The 18,626-nt window shown below is 37.2% G+C and overlaps 1 protein-coding gene across 2 annotated transcripts in view; it reads right to left on the reverse strand.

The window, feature by feature from the left end:
• Positions 1-27: 27 nt before the first annotated feature.
• The window catches only part of G2E3 (G2/M-phase specific E3 ubiquitin protein ligase), a 69,210-nt gene continuing 50,611 nt past the window's right edge, over positions 28-18,626 (reverse strand). For both annotated transcript variants that reach the window (XM_062205332.1, XM_062205333.1), the window contains 5 exons: positions 18,127-18,434; positions 13,817-13,998; positions 8,521-8,693; positions 3,815-4,005; positions 28-3,010 (listed from right to left, as the gene is read on the reverse strand). In XM_062205332.1, the coding sequence (XP_062061316.1) occupies positions 2,754-3,010; positions 3,815-4,005; positions 8,521-8,693; positions 13,817-13,998; positions 18,127-18,434 (1,111 nt within the window). In that variant the 3' untranslated portion in view covers positions 28-2,753. The remainder of the gene's footprint in view (positions 3,011-3,814; positions 4,006-8,520; positions 8,694-13,816; positions 13,999-18,126; positions 18,435-18,626) is intronic.

Raw genomic sequence — 18,626 nt, forward strand, 5'->3', positions numbered from 1 at the left:
AGCTTATTGTAAAAGTAACAATGATGTACATGATAACACCATATAAGAGAATCATATGTATAATATAATGTATACACTATAATCTAGTTCTGATCATTTTTTTATACTGACTGAATGCCAAAGCAAAGTCATAGAGAAAACTTACCTATTGTACTCCCCTTTATTTAGTATTTACCATAGAGTACACAAGTTCCAATAACTTTCTTATAATTAGGGAAAAAAACTTATAGATGAATAAATAGAAACCCAAGTGAATTCTCATGCTGGTAAACAAATGAAGAGTTTTTACTTAACCCAGACCACAAAAACCTCCTTCTTCACAATATAGAAACTATTACAAAGTATAAAATCATAAACTTGTTTGATATTTGAAAGAATATTTACCTTAAATACCAAAACAGTTAAATGCCCAAGAATACTAGAGATTTGTAAAAAAGGCCATAAGATCAAAGTTCCCATACTAAAAATCTGAAAAACTGTTTTCAAACAACTAAAACTAACCGAAACCAAAACCATAAACAGCAGAGGCATTTCAGGTCAATTACAGTGTTCCTCAATATTGAAAGCAACAGAAAACTGGCTTAGAATACATGGCATTTAGTAAGAAATACATATAAAGGTTTAATAATATAACTCCTTTATAAATCAATGTCAGTAAGAATCATGCTGTAAGATGAATAGAAAAAGAACAATTATAATACCAATCATTTGACATAGTAACACTGCAGGAAATAAATAACCTCTAAGTTTTTCTGATATGCTTTGACTACACAGATTAATATACAAATCTACTGATGGAACATCCTTCAAACCAGAAAACATTTCCAATGATTATGTAGGCTTCATTTTAAAAGATAAATATCCTAAGTTATTATTCATACTTTCTTACCACTAAGGTCCTGACTACACAGAAAAATGAAATGAGGAACTGAAATGATGTTTTTAACTGTAGCTAGCATCCAAGCACACTACCATTACCCACCCAGTTCCCTGGCCCAACAAAATGTGTGTTAAAATAGCTATTCTAGGGGAAACTAAACTACAAAACAGAAAATAGCCTTAAGTATGATTTTTTGGATTGACTGGTTTAATAGCTTTTAAAATTTTATAAAAATTAGCTTAAAAAATTAGTCATCCAATTTATCCACACATTTGGCATAAAAGCTCTATGGTGAGTTTGAGGTTTAAATATTCAAACTCATTTTCGACAATCAAGCCTTTAATTAGTTCTGATGATCCAACAGAATTGAACTCTAGTATAAAGAAAATGCCTTGTTTAATGTTCCTAAATACTTCAAACTATAAGTAAAACATTGATTTTCTAGATCTGTTGTTAAGTATCACTTGAAACAAACATGAGGTAACAAAGAAAATCATATTAGGAAAATGTTTCAGTTTTCCTTTTGTAACTGAAAATGTGTTACCTACAATAAAATACATTCCTGTTATTTCCATTAAAAATACTAATATTCAGGATATTCCTTCAGGAATGATAACATTAGTGTGCTGATATTTGCTCTGTATATCAAGAAAAATATGGCTAAAAGTTTTAAGTCCAATAATGATTTACCTATCAAAATGTTTTACTTCAGTGGAAAACCTAAGGCTTTGTCTCATTGTATAACTGCGGAAATCAGGTTTTTGTCCATGTTTTTCTTTTGCAGAAGTACAAGCATGGGGATGTGGCTATGGGGCTACTAGTAAATTCTTATTACATTACTACTTATAGTACCATTAATTGTTAAAAAATAAAGGAAACAAAGACTTTATAGAAGAATACACAGAAAAAGTACTTATCTCTTCATGGTGGGATTAGAGTGGGTTTCTCACTCTATTTGCATTTTTTATTTATCATTGCTTATATAATAAGGTACATTTCAAGAGCAAAGAAGATAACTGCATAATGCTATGGTGCCAGCTTATCTATGATACAACCACCTTTATAATAAATAACTGACAAATAGCCAAACCTACCACATGGCAGTCCACAGAATTCAAATACCTAAAACGATCAAGAATCTGACATATGATACAGAAAAAGAATTCTATGATTAAAGCCAAGGCTTTAAAGATAATATACTTTTCTTACGTATTTTCAACTACATTTTATCTATCCCACAAGTGTTTTTAAGTGTATGGAATGTTCATAGATTTCAGAATATTTGTGCAAGTTTGCTTTTTATAAAATATTTCCTAGCAAACATAATCTAATATGTGGGATATTTTAACATAAATCAGCAATCTAAAATTTTTTTAACAATTTAGTGCCATCCTAGAAAAGCATACATATAATGCACACCTCAGAATATAAGCCTCTGATTTATAAAATAGGATTTAACCAATTAGCTTTTCTATTTAATGCTTTAAGATAAGACTTTGAAAATTGCATAAAACTAGAATTGTGGCAACCTATAGGTATATTTAATACCTTATGATAAAAATAGTAAGTTTTTTCTTATATATACCATGCTACTATACCTGAATAAAGTTTTTATAATCATTTTTAAAGTATGTATATTGAGGTTTATGAAGCATGTATATTAATAGAAAAATATCACAAATTTACACTAGTATGCCTTAACATTTTTTTCTTTGCTTAAATGGCCAAAGCATTCCTTTATGTTCATATTATAAATTTTATTGGGCCAAGAAGCTGACAAATTTGTTCAAAAGTGATGAGATTAACAGATTTCTGAGAGAAGAGTTATCAATAGCAGCTTTTAAAGAAACCTTTGTTTGTTTAAACAAACATGTTAATGTCCAATGTAGTGAGAACTTTCTTCCTTTTCTAGTCTTAGAGTATTTCTTATGGTGAAGTCCATATTTTCTTGAAATTCTTTATATGTATTGGTGATTGGAAGAGCCAAGCAGTTATTACACTTGTTTCCAATGGGAAAATCCACAGGAAGGCACTCAATTGAAGGAGCTGGTTTAAATCCAGCAGGTGGAATTGAACTGCAACCAGTTGCAAAAAGAAGAATGTCTTCCAATGTTGTTGTAGATTTGCCATCTGAAAAGTTTACCAATAAAAGATTTAAAAAGAACAATAAATAAACTGATGTTAAATAAATTATAAATTATATATAATATATAATGTGTTATATATATTATATAAAATATACTATAAATTATAATTAATTAAATTATCATAAATTCTTCTCAAACTAGACTGGGGCTATAGTAAGACATAAACACTCAAATTCATCTTGGGCAAAAATCACTAAGTCAAGTGTTCTAATAGGCAGCAGCATATTCCATAAATAAACCACAAAGTAGAAGTACTTATAAAATCATTTAGTTCAGCTATTCATTGTATATTTGACCATTTATAGATCATCACTATTTAATGAAAGAGTTCAATAAATGCAGAATAAGAAACTAAATGGTAAAAAAACAAAAATCTAGCTAAACAGAATTTCAGCTCAAGGCTAAAATTTCTCCATTCCATTAAATGAAAAGGATTTTCTACTGCTAGTGCAGAGCGATAGATATTACTGTCACAGACCTAAGTGGAGATGAATTCAATGTAACCTCACAGAAAAAGATGAAATAGATTAGCTTTAAGACTGTTCTAAGCTCTTAAGTGTTCTAGGAAGAATAGCTTTCATGTCCAATTATCTAGATGAAAACAAACTGCAAAGTATGACTTTATTATATAACCTTTTCTCACTACTTTTAAGTCATATAAACTTGTATTAAAATAGGTTTCTTTTATAATGAAGCTAGCAATTGAATGCCTTATTATCAAAAGGCAAAATTAAACAAATGTGCTAAAAGAACATTCTCAGGTAGTAAAATAAAAATACCTACATACCCTCAACAGTTTCTAAGTAATTGTTCCAAAATCCCAAAGCTTGTACACCAGGTATTGTGTGTACTGTAAAAAGATCACTAAGGATTTTTGCAGAAAGATTCTCAGGTTTCTTACAGAGGATGTTACAAAATGCTTCTGGGTAAGCCTGGATTTTCTCCAAAACACCAAGAGTTTTGAGACCCTGCTTAAAACTTAAAAGAGAGGGGTTATAATGAGAAAACATTCATATACTATATTTGGCATTACATTAGGGAATTAAAATTTCCAGTTAATTTGTCTGTATTTCGAATCAGGTATTGCTAACACAGAAAACCAGAAACACATCACAAAAAACCTACTAATATATATTTAGAAGGGGGGGGATATGGATGTATTGCACACACATAAATCAGTCTTTCAAATCCATAACAAATAAATGCAACATAAACTGATTGCTACATTACTTGGTGTGACAGTTTTAAAATTAAGTCAATTTTTTATTAAGAAAAAAGAAGTTGGCCGGCGCCGCGGCTCACTAGGCTAATCCTTCGCCTATGGCGCCGGCTCTGTCCCAGTTGCTCCTCTTCCAGTCCAGCTCTCTGCTGTGGCCTGGGAAGGCAGTGGAGGATGGCCCAAGTCCTTGGGCCCCTGCACCCGCACAGTAGGGAGACCAGGAAGAAGCACCTGGCTCCTGGCTTCAGATCAGTGCAGCGTGCCAGCCATAGCAGCCATTTGGGCGGTGAACCAACGGAAGGAAGACCTTTCTCTCTGTCTCTCTCTCTCACTGTCTAACTCTGCCTGTCAAAAAAAAAAAAAAAAGAAAAAGAAAAAAGAAGTAGGTATCTGAAATATATTACATTTCCAAGTTACTTATAATAGAACTGAAGTTTCTTATGATAGTACATAGAAAAAGAGATAAATACTAGCCACTTAAGATGTAAAACATACATATTGCTAAAAAGAAATTAACAAAGACAAAAAAGTGGGAAAATATTTTAATATGCACAAGAGAAAATGAGACAACAGTACTATAAATACCAAATGAGTATTTTTTCATGCTTTGTTGAACTCTTTACTTAGTATACGGGTAAACTTATGTGTATAAAGTTAACTGAAAACAAATCTTAGTAAAAAATAAGAATGGGAATAGGAGAGGGAGGAGGAAGAAGGGTGGGAAGAATCACTATGTTCCTAAATTTGTATTAATGAAATGCATGAAGTTGGTATACTTTAAATAAAAGGTTAAAAGTTGAAAAAAAAGTTAATATTTTTTGAAAGGCAAGGAGACAGAGAAAGTCAGAGACAGATCTTCCATCCCCAGGTTTACTCCCCAAATATTCACAACAGTCGGGTGTGGGCTAGGCCAAAGTCAAAAAATAAGAACTCTATCTGGATCTCCACTATCTTCCAGGGTGCCATTAGCAGGAAGTTAGGCAGGAAGCTGAGGTAGCCAGTACTTGATTCAGTCCTCCAAAATGAGATGTGAGCATTTCAAGGGGCAGCTGTACCACTGTACCACAACACCTGCCCCAACAAATGAGTATTTTTAAATGCACATTTTCACTAACAAAAAACGAACAGAGGTAACATTGTCCAACAGACTGATTCTGGATAACATATGCTTCTCCTCATATAATCTACTATGTTTGTTTATTTCTCCTTTTTTATTGACTCTTTCTCAAGATGTCTTAAATATGCTCCTGTGTTTGAATGTTTTGAATCCCTCTCAAAATCCATGTTAAGTTTAATCCCCAATGCAACAGTATTAGGAGGTGTGGCCTTCCTTGAAGTTCAAAAGAAAGCAAATCACCTTACCCATCAAAACCTGAACCTTAAGTGACAGTAAATGGTCCCATGAATCCATAAAATTGGTATATAGGGGGCCGGCGCCATGACTCACTTGGCTAATCCTCCGCCTGCGGCGCCAGCATCCCATATGGGCACTGGGTTCTAGTCCCCTGCACCCACATGGGAGACCAGGAAGAAGCACCTGGCTCCTGGCTTTGGATGGGTGCACCGCCGGCCGTAGTGGCCACTTGGGGAGTGAACCAACAGAAGGAAGACCTTTTTCTCTGTCTCTCTCTCACTGTCTAACTCTACCTGTCAAATTAAAAAAAAAAAAAAAATAGGCTGGTGCCGTGGCTCACTAGGCTAATCCTCCGCCTGCGGCGCCAGCACCCTGGGTTCAAGCCCTGGTTGGGGAGCCGGATTCTGTCCCGGTTGCTCCTCTTCCAGTCCAGCTCTCTGCTGTGGCCCGGGAGGGTAGTGGAGAATGGCCCAAGTCCTTGGGCCCTGCACCTGCATGGGAGACCAGGAGGAAGCATCTGGCTCCTGGCTTCGGATCGGTGCAGCGCGCTGGCCGTAGCGGCCATTTGGGGGGTGAACCAACAGAAGGAAGACCTTTCTCTGTCTCTCTCCCTCTAACTCTGCCTGTCAAAAAAAAAAAAAAAAAAAAAAAAAAGGTATATAGCTAAATCTAAAAGTCATCTTTAATCTTCCCTTTCCCATTCCTAATTACCAACTCCCATAAATTTCCTTTTCTGAAAACATTTTATCTGCTTGTTTCAATATATTCCCCTGCATCACTCTAATGCAAACTATCTGCAAAGAAGCTATGTAACAGGTATATCACTATTCTGGTTCATTTCTATCCTTCAGCCATAGAGATGTGCCAGATAAATAACCCAATACTGACTTTCATCTTGAGCTTAATTAATTGGTGGTCTCCACATCCCCTTCCCTAAGAGCCCATCAACATGCCTTATTTGGAGAAGGCAGCTTTGCAGATATAACTGCAAAGGATTTTGAGATGAGATCATCATGCCAGGATTATTTGAGATGATCCTAAATTTGACAAAGATCTTTTACTGTAAGACACACACAGAGAAGAGAAACACACATAGAGGAAAAAGAAGGCTAGGTAATACAAAGTGAGAAACTGGAGTTAAGCAACCACCAGGAGGTGGTGAAGGCATAGAACGAATTCTCCCCTTAATGAAAACACTCACTTTTAAGATGAAATTAAATTTAAATAAAGATCAATCACTAAAAATAAAACAATGAAAAATGTATACTCAGTAGGTTAGCCATTCCAAATTACTGAAAAGCACATTAATTTCTACAAACCTAAAACAAAAATAATTTTCATCTGCGTTAAGTGGTACTATATAATGGAGATTATATTTGTATTGTTATTCTGGTATTATTTATGAAATATAGAATATAAAGTTAGTAACTGCTTCATATTCTGATTTTCCATTGTTCAAAACTGGAACTCTCAATATAGAATACAAGAAAACTTATCAATGTGTAATACTGAATCTGAATTAGAAGTATCAGTATCAAAGTGAAGGGAAACAAAGTATCATTTCAAACTTACATATTTTATCTTAAAAAAACAGAGCAAAGAAAAAACAAAACAAAACAAAACACAAAAAAAAAACAAAATAAAATCCCAAAGTCTTTATTTTCTAATTTTGGCCCACTGAAGATACCTAGGTAACAATGACCAATCTAGCAAAAATGAGTATCTCAAGCATCCAGACTGCAGTTTTGAAATGCCAATTAAAATTAACACAAACAAGTTCCTTAGGCAATAATGTACAAAATGAGTTTGAATCACCATGAAAGGTCACATCAAAACAACACAGGAGGCTTATACTAGCCAGATACAACAATGTTAAGCTTTCATCAAGGAAAATTACTGTAAGCTTTTTTTTCCGATTAATTTTTTCAAAAGTTAAGAGTTACAGTGAGAGAGAGAGAGAGAGGATTTGAGAGAGAGAGAGAGAGAGGATCTTCCATATCTTCCATCTGCTGGTTCACTCCCCAAATGGCCACAGTGGCTGGAGCAGAGCCGTTCAGAAGCCAGGAGCCATAAGCCTCATCTGGGTCTCCCATGTGGATGCATGGGCCTAAGGACTTCAGCCATCTTTGTTGCCTTCCCAGAAGCAGGGAGCTGGATCAGAAGTGAAATAGCTGGGACTCCAACTGGTACTTACCTGGGATGACGGGGTCCCAGGTGGTGGCTTAATCTGCTATGCCACCTTGCCAGCCCCAACTACTATAAGCATTTTTAACACTTTTAATTCTTGAATTAAAAAGAAAAAAAAAGCATGAATTGATCACTTTTGATAATTATCTGCTCATACTTGTGTGAATAATAAGGTTAGGGTACAGATAAACAGGAATAACCACAGGTTGACAGCCGTTATATATCTGTTATAAAAATGGAAGAGTTTGAGGAGATACATAAGTAGTTGAACTTCTCTTAAGGGTTACTGGAACAAAAAAAAATTGAAGGCCAGCGTACTAAACTAAAGAAGAGCAAAAAAACCATATCTGCTTGTTAATCAAATAATCGTTAGTACCTGTATTAACCAGCAAATGACAGGTGCTCAGTAAACAGTAATTAAATGAACAAGTAGAGATGGAATTGTTGGCTCATGTGGTAAGAGATTTTAATATACTTTTTTAATCAGAAAGATAGTTATAAATTGAAGTAATAATTATTTCTAACTAAACATCATAAAATTTTTGCAATTCTGTATAGAATGGTCAGAAAAATTATCAACTTCGACTTGTTTTAAAGCATTATTTTTAAACAGCATTAAAATTTTTGCTCAGCTACACGTTTATATTTGATATCAAATACATCTCATATTACAAGACAATTAATCACTTTAAACATGTAATCTGAGAGAATCTTGCACATTTAAGCAGCTTACCTTTCAAAGGGTGTTTGGACTCTCTTAATTACATGGTAGACAAGTATGTCTTTTGCCAACATATATTTATCACTTAATGTTGTTGCAAGTCTTTGACATCCAATAAGCTCTAGGTAGTTATAGCATTCATTTATTACTGAATTTAAATCAGCCATATTTGTTGCAGTATTTATCTGTAACAAAGGACAAAACATACTCATTTCACTCACTTGTGACATTTACCTTTCAAATCACATTACTTTTACTCAATTTTTATTAAGTACATCACTGTGGAGTAAAAGCAGAACAAATATTTTTCTAGAAAAAATGTTTGGTAATTCAGCTCAATAAGTTTTTGCCTTCAAGAAATCTCATGAAGGCAAATGCTATGGTACTGTGGGTTAAGCTACCACTTGGTACTCCTGCATCCCATATCAGAGTGCTGGTTTGGAGCCCGCCTCTTCTACTTGGAATCCCAGTTTCCTGATAATACAAAGGCAATGGATGATAGCCCAAGTATTTGAGTATCTGCCACCCATATGGGAGACCTGGATCTAACAATTTCATGGCTTTTGCCTGGTCCAGCTTTTGCCAGCTGTTGCAGACACTGGGGAAGTGAACCAGTGGATGAACGATCCCTCTTCCCCTCTGTCACTCTGCTTTTCAACTAAATAAACTTTAAAAAGTGAAAAAAAAAAAAAAAACACACACACAAAAAAAACCCCAGAATATGCCACTTTAATATAGGAAGTTAATTATATAAAAGGCAATAAAGTAACTTTTAAAAATTAAGGAATAATCAGTAAAGAAGAGTTATATAGGACTAGAGAAGCAAGAGAGAGGACCTGGGGAAATCTCATGAAAGATTATCAGCTTAGGGGCTGGAGTTGGGGCGTAGATGGTTAAGTCATGGCCTGCAACACTGGCATCCCATATTGGAGCATTGGTTTGAGTCCTAGCTGTGCCACTTTTTATCTAGTTCCTTGCTAATGCACCTCAAAAAAATTAGTTTTATGTTAAACATGTTGGGATTAATGTGCTATCATGACATAGATCTTATCTTCAAATGAAAATCTGGGGCTCAAATTTACAAAAAGGCTTCAAAACATTCATGTAAAAACTATGTACAGATTTCACAAAATTTTTGCAACAAAATAAACTCATAAGTTGTTAGAACATGTCTGAACAGGATATAGTGTGAGAAAAAGAAGACTAAGACATTAGCTTAAAAAGGGAAACTGTAAGAGCAATGTGAATTCTTCTGAAACTGAACCAAGAACAGACATCAAATATATGGTGAACCTTGAGTGAAAAGAACAGTGAAATCATTGACTTTTTATAAAGTTTATGGAGACAATGACATAAAGAAATCAACAGTTTACAAATGGATAACTTGTTTTGAAAAGGAATGATCTGGGGGCTGGAGCTGTGATGTAGTAGGTTAATCCTCTGCTTATATGGGTGCTGGTTCAAGTCCCGGCTGCTCTACTTCTGATCCATCCTCTGCTGATGGCCTGGGAAAGCAATGGAAGATGGCTCAAGTGCTTGGGTCCCTGCACCTTTGTGGGAGATCCGGAAGAAGCTCCTGGCTTCAGATCAGCCAAGCTCCAGCCATCGCAGCCATTTGGGGAGTGAACCAGCAGATGGAAGACTTCTCTCTATCTGTAACTCTGCCTCTCAAATAAATAAATAAATAAAATAAATCTTAAAAAAAAAAAAAAAGGAATGAGACGATGTTGAAGATGAAGTCCACAGTGGTAACCATCCATATTGACTCTCAAGGAAAAAATTAATTTTGTTTATGCCCTACTTAAAAAGGACAAATAGTTCACAGCAGAAATAATAACCAACATCAGATACCTCAGTTGGTTCAGTTCACACAATTCTAACAGGAAAATTAAAGTAGAGCAAACTTTTTGCTCAATGGGTGACAAAAGTGTTGCAACCACATCAGCTGCAGTTTTCAATGGAAATTTTCAACAAGTGGGATCAAGATCCTAAAGCTCTTCTTCCAAGAACTGTGAGAGTAGATAAAACATGCAATTCTGAAGATAAAACACAATTAAAGTAACAGCTACCAAGAAGCAGATTGGTTTAGTCAAAGCAAAAGAGGAATGACCAATCAAGAGCAAAGGTCATGGTAACAGTTTTATCGGAATGTTCATAGCATTTTGTTTGTTGACTTTCTGGAGGACCAAAAAAGGATAACACTTGTGTTAAGAAACTTACAGCCAAAGCTTTATCATAAACCACCCCTACCACCACCCCACCCCTGGCCCACCCGGCAAGTTTCACCAGAGAATCCTTTTTTGTCACAACAATGCTCCTGTTCATTAGTCTCAAGGGCAATTTCACCTTACATTCTGGTTTGGTTCTTTCTGACTTCTATTTCCTAGTCTTAAAAGAAATCTCTGAAGATCACCTATTTTTCTTCAGTTAATAATATAGAAAAGATTGCATTGGACATGCTTAAATACTCAGGGCCCTCAGTTCTTGAGGTATGGACTAAATGGCTGGTTTCACCACTTACAAAAGCGTCTTGAACCTGATGGAGCTTAGATTGAGAAACTTTACTTTAAAATTTGAATCTTTTACTTCCATTTCTCCAAGAACATTTTGAAGTTCCCTTATACAGGTCTATGCATCATTCAGAAAGGTTTTGTGGGAGGGGTAGATCTTCAAATAATACAGAATGAGAACTCTGAAGACAACACTGAAAAATGCCTATGTTTTGAGTGAGGGTAAAAAGAAAAAGCACTAAAGAAGACAACAGTAGTCCAAAATAGGGAGGAAGGGCCAGCACTGTGTGACACACTGGGTTAAGCAGCCACCTGTGATGCCTTCATCTCATTTGAGTGCTAGTTCAAGTACTGGCTGATCCACTTCCGATCCACCTCCTGGCTAATGCAATTGGCAAAGCAGCAGAAGACAGCCAGAGTGTTTGGGTGCCTGCCACCCATGTGGTAGACCCAGATGGAGTTCCAATCTCTTGGTTTCGGCCTGGCCCAGCCCCAACTATCACATCCACTTGGGAAGTGGATGGAAGATCTTTCTCTGTCTCTCCTTCCCTCTATAATTTTGCTTTTCAAATAAATAAAATAAAATTTTTTTTTTTCTTAAAGGAAGCAGGACAATATTAAAATGGCAGAGAGGAATTCTAAGAAAGGTACAGAAGTCAGAGAAGACGCAGAATTTAAAAACAAAGGCTTTTGAATGTACATATTTAAAACCCTGTTTATCAAGGTACGAACAAACTAACTTGAGTGTGGTGGTAGAAACAAAGATGTGCTTATGACAAGTTAAGAATTACATGGTAGGCTGGTGTTGTGGCATAGCAGGTTAAACTGCCACCTGCAATGCTAGCATCCCATATGGGCACTGGTTCCTGTCTTGGCTGCTCCACTTCTGGTCCAGTTCCTTGTAATGTACCAGGGAAAGCAGCAGAAGATGGCCCCAGTCCTTGGGGTGCCTGCACCCACGTGGGAGACCCAAATAAAGCTTCTGGCTTTAGCCTGGCCCAGCCCTGGTCAATGAGGCCATTTGGGGAGTGAACCAGTGAATGGAATCTCTCTCTCACTCTATCTCTACCTCTCTCTCTGCAACTCTGCCTTTCAAAAAAAAAAATCTGGAAAAAAAAAAAAGAAAAGAAATGTATGGAAAATGGGAAGTAAGTAAAAACAAGGAAGTCTGGGTATTTTTTTCTTTTTTTCTTTTTTCTTTTTTTTTTTGGTAAAGAGGACAAAGTATAAATTGACAAGTTAAAGAGTTAATTTTAGTATGAGCAGCCTTGGGCCAAATAAATAGAATTGTTCAAATATAATAAAAGAAAAAACTAGGGATCAACATGCTGTGGTATAGTGAGTTAAGCTGCCACCTGCAGTGCTGGCATTCCATTTTGGAAATTCCCATTCCATTCCCAGCTGCTCCACTTCTGATCCAGTTCCCTGCTAATGCACCTCGGAAATCAGCCAAAGATGGTCTAAGTCCTTAGGCTCCTGTATCCAAATAGGAGACCCAGAAGAAGCTCCTGGCTTTGGTCTGGCCCAGTTCTGGCCATTGTGGCCATTTGGTGAGTGAACCAGTAGATGGAAGACTCCTCTCTCTATTCCTCTGCCTCTGCTTCTAACTCTACCTTTCAAATAAATAAATAAATCTTAAAAACAAAACAAAACACACACCCTTACACTTCCAAAGTGCTTACTTTGTGGTTTAGAAACTAAGGTTTGTGAGTAGTTAAGAAATACATGGCAGGCCAGCATTACGGCATAGCAAGTTAAGCCAGCATCTGATATAGGCAGCAGTTTGTGTCCTGGCTGCTCCACTTCTGATCTAGCTCCCTGCTAATACGACTGGGAAAGCAGCAGAAGATGGTCCAAGTGGAACACCTAGACAGAGTTCCTGGCTCTGGGTGTAGGCCTGGCCAGCCCTGCTGTTGTAGCCATCTGGGGAGTAAACCAGCAGAAGGAAGATTAATCTCTTTCTCTCTCTGCTTTTCAAATAAATAATTAAACCTTTAGAAACAAACAGAGGCTTAACAAGTTAAATGAACATGCCCAAGGTCACACAGCTTATAATAGTTATAAGAGTTGGTATTCTAACTACCATGTATAGATCAGAGCCTATGCATTTAATCATTAAACTGTACTATTTATTAACTGATAATGGATAGAATATGCTTAAACCAGAGGGAAAATCAGATGGAAGAGTTAAATGGCTTCCATTGTCTCAGTTTCTGAATCAGTAACATGGACACAAGTATACTTATATTTATACATGTGACTTCTGTGATACAGGGCCCAGTAGGTGCTCAATAAGCGGTAACTATTTTTAGGTGAGAGCATTGAGGTCCTCTACTTGCTTCCATTTCAGACTGGTCTTCCTCTAACTCTCACTCACTCACTTCTCCCCATAGGAGGAGAGTGAGTATTCTGACTGCAGAGCCAAGTCTTTCCTTCTTGGATATCTGCTTGCCTGCAGGGAAGAATACTTTCATGAGATATCTAGCATGTGATAAGGAGCATGCTTCTTACTGTCTCTGGCAGGGTGAATAAATCCATCTAGTTCTGAGTGGTGTTAGCAAGACATTGAGATCAAAGAACTAAGTGACATCATCCAATTGATTTCATCAACATTAAAACTGGCATTGTGACTTTTTTACATCTGTCTCTTAAGTGGTTCTGAACTCTGCTTGGTAAGCAGAAATATGATAAGCTGATACCCCAACTACTCCACAGAGAGAATAATTCTATTACAGTTATTTATATTTAAATATATCTAGAATGGAATCTACATTTTAATGAACAGATACATGTCTTACCCTGATTATAATTTGGGCCACATCAAAGTCTGAAACATCGTCTAAAATTGGTTGGGTATTTTCTGGTCCATAAACAAGGCAATTGAACAAGGTTTTAGAAAAGAAACCAGGTGAAGGACCACCATGAACCAAAGATATGGCAAGCATTTTGCCAGCTTCATAGTAAAGATTCTCTTTCACAGCTGTAAATACAGATGAAAATACGTAAAATATACTTCACTATTATAATCATTTTAAAGTATACATAATTAAAAAGATCTAAGCAATAGACAAACATAAAATAATAATTATTAGAAATGACAATGTATAAACACAGACTTCATCTAAAGTATACAAAAATGTATTTTTTAAAGATTTTATTTATGTATTTGAGAGGTACAGTTATAGACAGTGAGAGGGAGAGACAAAGAGAAAGGCCTTCCATCCGTTGATTCACTCCCCAGATGACCGCAACGGCCAGAGCAGCACCCATCCGAAGCCAGGAGCCAGGAGGTTCCTCCGATCTCTCATGCCGGTGCAGAGGCCCAAGGACTTGGGCCATCTTCTACTGCTTTCCCAGACCACAGCAGAGAGCTGAACTGGAAGAGGAGCAGCCAGGACTAGAACGGGTGCCCATATGGGATGCCGGCACCTCAGGCGGAGGATTAACCTACTGCGCCATGGCGCCGGCCCCCAAAAAATATATTTTTAAAATACAAGGTAATGGGCTAGTGCTCTGGCACAGCGGGTTAAAGCCCTGGCCTGCGGCACCGGTGTCCCATGTGGGCACCAGTTTGAGTCCCTCCTGCTCCACTTCCGATCCAGCTCTCTGATGATGCTCCCTGATGATGCACCTGGGAGGGCAGTGGAGGATGGCCCAAGTCCTTGGGCCCCTACATTTACATAGGAGACCTGGAGAAGCTCCTGGCTCCTGGATTCAGATTGGCTTAGCTCCAGCCACTGCAGCCACTTCGGTGAGTGAGCTAGCAGATGGAAGACCTCTCTCTCTGTCTCTACCTCTCACTGTAACTCTTTCAAATAAATAAAAGTCTAAAAAAAAAAATACACAGTAATAACCTATTACAAAAAAACAACATCTTGGGGCTGTCAATGTGGCACGGAGGGTTATGCCAGTGCCTGCAAAGCTGGCATCCCATACTATAATGCCAGTTTGACTCTCAGATGGTCCACTTCCATTCCAACTTCCTGCTAATGTGCCTAAAAGTCCCATGTACCTGGGACTCTGCCAGCCATGTATAAGACCAGGACAGAGTTTCTGGTCCTGGCTTTAGCCTGGGCTAGACCTAGCTGTTGCAGCCATTTGGAGGAACAAGTAGATATAAAATCTTCCTCTGTCTCTCCCTTTCTCTGTTGTTCTGCCTTTCAAATAAATAAGTAAATAAATAAAATAAAAAAAAAGAACAGTGAAGATATGGTTTATTTTGAAATTTTAAAAAACCTAAAACCACCATAATAACCATTATAGCAAGCTATAGAAATGATTCCTGAAAGTATAGTCTATATATTAACCATTAATAACCTTTGGTGTATTTCTGTCTATATATATATATATATATATATATATATATATATATATATATAAGTAGTTTGACTTCTGGTTTTGTTCCACTTAATGTATTCCAAAATTTTTCTTATACTTGTCAAATTACTTAAATCTACATTTAATTAAAGCATTAAGACCAACTTAGGGCCAGCGCCGTGGCTCACTTGGCTAATCCTTTGCCTGCAGTGACGGCACCCTGGGTTCTAGTCCCAGCTGGGGCGCTGGGTACTAGTCCCGGTTGCTCCTCTTCCAGTCCAGCTCTCTGCTGTGGCCTGGGAGGGCAGCAGAGGATGGCCCAAGTGCTTGGGTCCCTGCACCTGCATGGAAGACCAGGAGGAGGTACCCGGCTCCTGGCATCGGATTGGCACAGCGCCAGCCATAGTGGCCATTAGGGGAGTGAACCAACGGAAGGAAGACCTTTCTCTCTGTCTCTCTCTCACTGTCTATAACTCTCTCTCTGTCTCTCTCTCACTGTCTAACTCTGCCTGGCAAAAAAAAAAAAAAAAAAAAAAAAACCAACTTAGAAGTTTATGCAAATCATCCTGGTTGAGTGACACTTTCAACTATATGAGACACAGTGTTATATTTATTTACATACCTTATCTACATATTTTATTATTTGGTTAGCATAGAATCTTACTTATGAGATCAGTGGTCAAAGAATATGTACATCATCAGTAAATTACCTTCTAAAAATGCACAAATTTACTCCCCAACACTGGTTTTCTCTTACCATTCCTTGAAGATTTAAATACTTTCTCTTATTTAAATACGTTTAAGATGTTTTAGTAACCTTGATGTGTCAGAAAGATAACAATGATCAGTCATATTTATAAATGAAGAAAACAAGATAGAGAGAGGGTGAGCAAATTAAGGATGTATGTTTTAGATGTATACAACTTAAAATTAAGATTTCCTGACTTAAATTCATGCACTCCTCACTGTACCAAAGCTGCCGTGAGTTACGGTTGCTGATTATTTCAAAGGTTTCATTTTTAAGGAAGTTTAGAATTAAACTGCGTACTACAAGTATACAGTAAAAATGATGCTTCAGGTAGTCAGGAAGTGCTAGGGAAAATATGAAAGGAAATTCAAATGCTATAAAATAAAACTTCTCATTCTTTCAAAATACCTCTTGTAGCAAAAATGTTATATAAGCTCCTGAAAAAATGCTAGAATTATTATTTTGAGATACTTGTTTTTATCCTATTAATTTCTCTATAATAGAGAAGTGTTCATATACAAAGCTGTGTAAAAAAATTCATGAAAACAGAAATACACTGAAGAATCTATTACATATGAGACAAAACTATTTCTTTTTTTTTTTTTAAAGGCAGAGTGGATAGTGAGAGACAGAGAGAAAGGTCTTCCTTTACCGTTGGTTCACCCTCCAATGGCCGCTGCAGCTGGCGCGCTGCAGCTGGCACACCGCACTGATCCGAAGCCAGGAGCCAGGTGCTTCCTCCTGGTCTCCCATGCGGGTGCAGGGCCCAAGCACTTGGGCCATCCTCCACTGCACTCCCCGGCCACAGCAGAGAGCTGGACTGGAAGAGGGGCAACCAGGACAGAATCCGATGCTCCGACCGGGACTAGAACCCAGTGTGCAGGCGCCGCAGGCAGAGGATTAGCCTATTGAGCCATGGCACCGGCCGAGACAAAACGATTTCTTTAAAAATCCTAGGTTGTAAAGAAATATGCCAACTGCAAATTTCAAATATATGAACAAGAGAAGTGCAAATAGTCATCCACCTGTGGTTTCTGTAGAGTAGTGGTTATCACATTCGCCTCTCCAATAGTCATCCATCCCATTTGGTCACTCCATTCAAATGAAATAAGAGCAAATATAATGGGGTCAGTGCTGTGGCACAGGCACCTGCGATGCCAGTTCCCTTATGCGCACTGATCTGAGTTCCACCTGCTTTACTTTTAATCTAGCTCCCTGCCAATGCACCTGGGAAAACAGTGGAAAATGGCCCAAATGCTTGGGGCCCTGAACTCACGTGTGAGATCCAAATGATCCTGGTTTCGGCCTGGCCCAGCCCTGGCTGTTGCACCCATTTAGAAAGTATACCAGTGAATTTAAGATTTCTCTCTCTACCACTGTGTCTCCCTTTCTGTAACTCTGCCTTTCAAAAAATAAATCTTTTTTTTTTTTTTAAAGGAATGAATAAGGGTCAGCGCTGTGGCACAGCAGGTTAATCCTCTGCCTGCAGCACCAGCATCCCATATAGGCGCCGGTTCTAGCTCCAGCTGCTCCTCTTCCAGTCCAGCTCTCTGCTATGGCCTGGGAAGGCAGTAGAAGATGGCCCAAGTCCTTGGGCCCCTGAATCCACATGGGAGACCTGGAGGAAGCTCCTGGCTCCTGGCTTGGATTGGTGTAGCGCTGGTCGTTGCGGCCATTTGGGAAGTGAACTAGTGGATGGAGGACCTTTCTCTCTGTCTCTCCCTCTCACTGTAACTGTATCTCTCAAATAAATAAATAAATATATCTTTAAAAAAAGGAATGAATAAAATATAAAGTTAAAATTAATTATGAAGTCATTTTAAAGAGGATATTACTATGAAGTGTAGATATTCTCAAGTAAAAAAATGTCTAAGAAATTTACTTTTTGAAAAATCACCCTGAATTCCCCTATTCTGTAATTCTATCAGCATCTTAATAATGAGATAAATTTTTTATTTAAATCATAGGTTCAAAAATTAATTCAACCAGGTATCTATTTGTTTGTCTATACATGCTATATTCAGTATATACAATAATAATTACCTTGAGAATTTAGAGACAAGTTCTTTGACAAGGACCCTTCAAACAATGATGAGTTCTCAAGATGCTGCATTAAGAGACTTAGAAATTCTTGCTTTGACCCAGGATGCTCTCTTCCAAAAGGATCATCTTCATTAACATATGCAACTTCGATTGTATATAAAGGATTAAAGTTTTGATTTCTGAATCCATCTAAGGCACTATTCCAGATACTGGCTTTGTTGATACACAACCTTTTAGTTTTTTTCTTAATTTGGAATCCTAACTCTATCAGTATGGTTGAAATCTCTCTTCTAAACTTGCTGCCTTGCCTGTAAAACATGAATTTAAACATAGATGTTAAGTACTTTAAAAAAAGACATAATGTAAAACAGCAGTTACAACACCCAATAAAAAAGAGAAAAAGATTAAGAGGTCCTTCTCCCCTAACTCTCACTCAAAAGCAGAACAACGGCTACAACTGGAGCCAAACACAGTTATTTAACAACCTTAGTTTTAAATTC

This window comes from Lepus europaeus, chromosome 11 (assembly GCF_033115175.1).
Source record: "Lepus europaeus isolate LE1 chromosome 11, mLepTim1.pri, whole genome shotgun sequence".
NCBI lineage: Eukaryota > Metazoa > Chordata > Mammalia > Lagomorpha > Leporidae > Lepus > Lepus europaeus.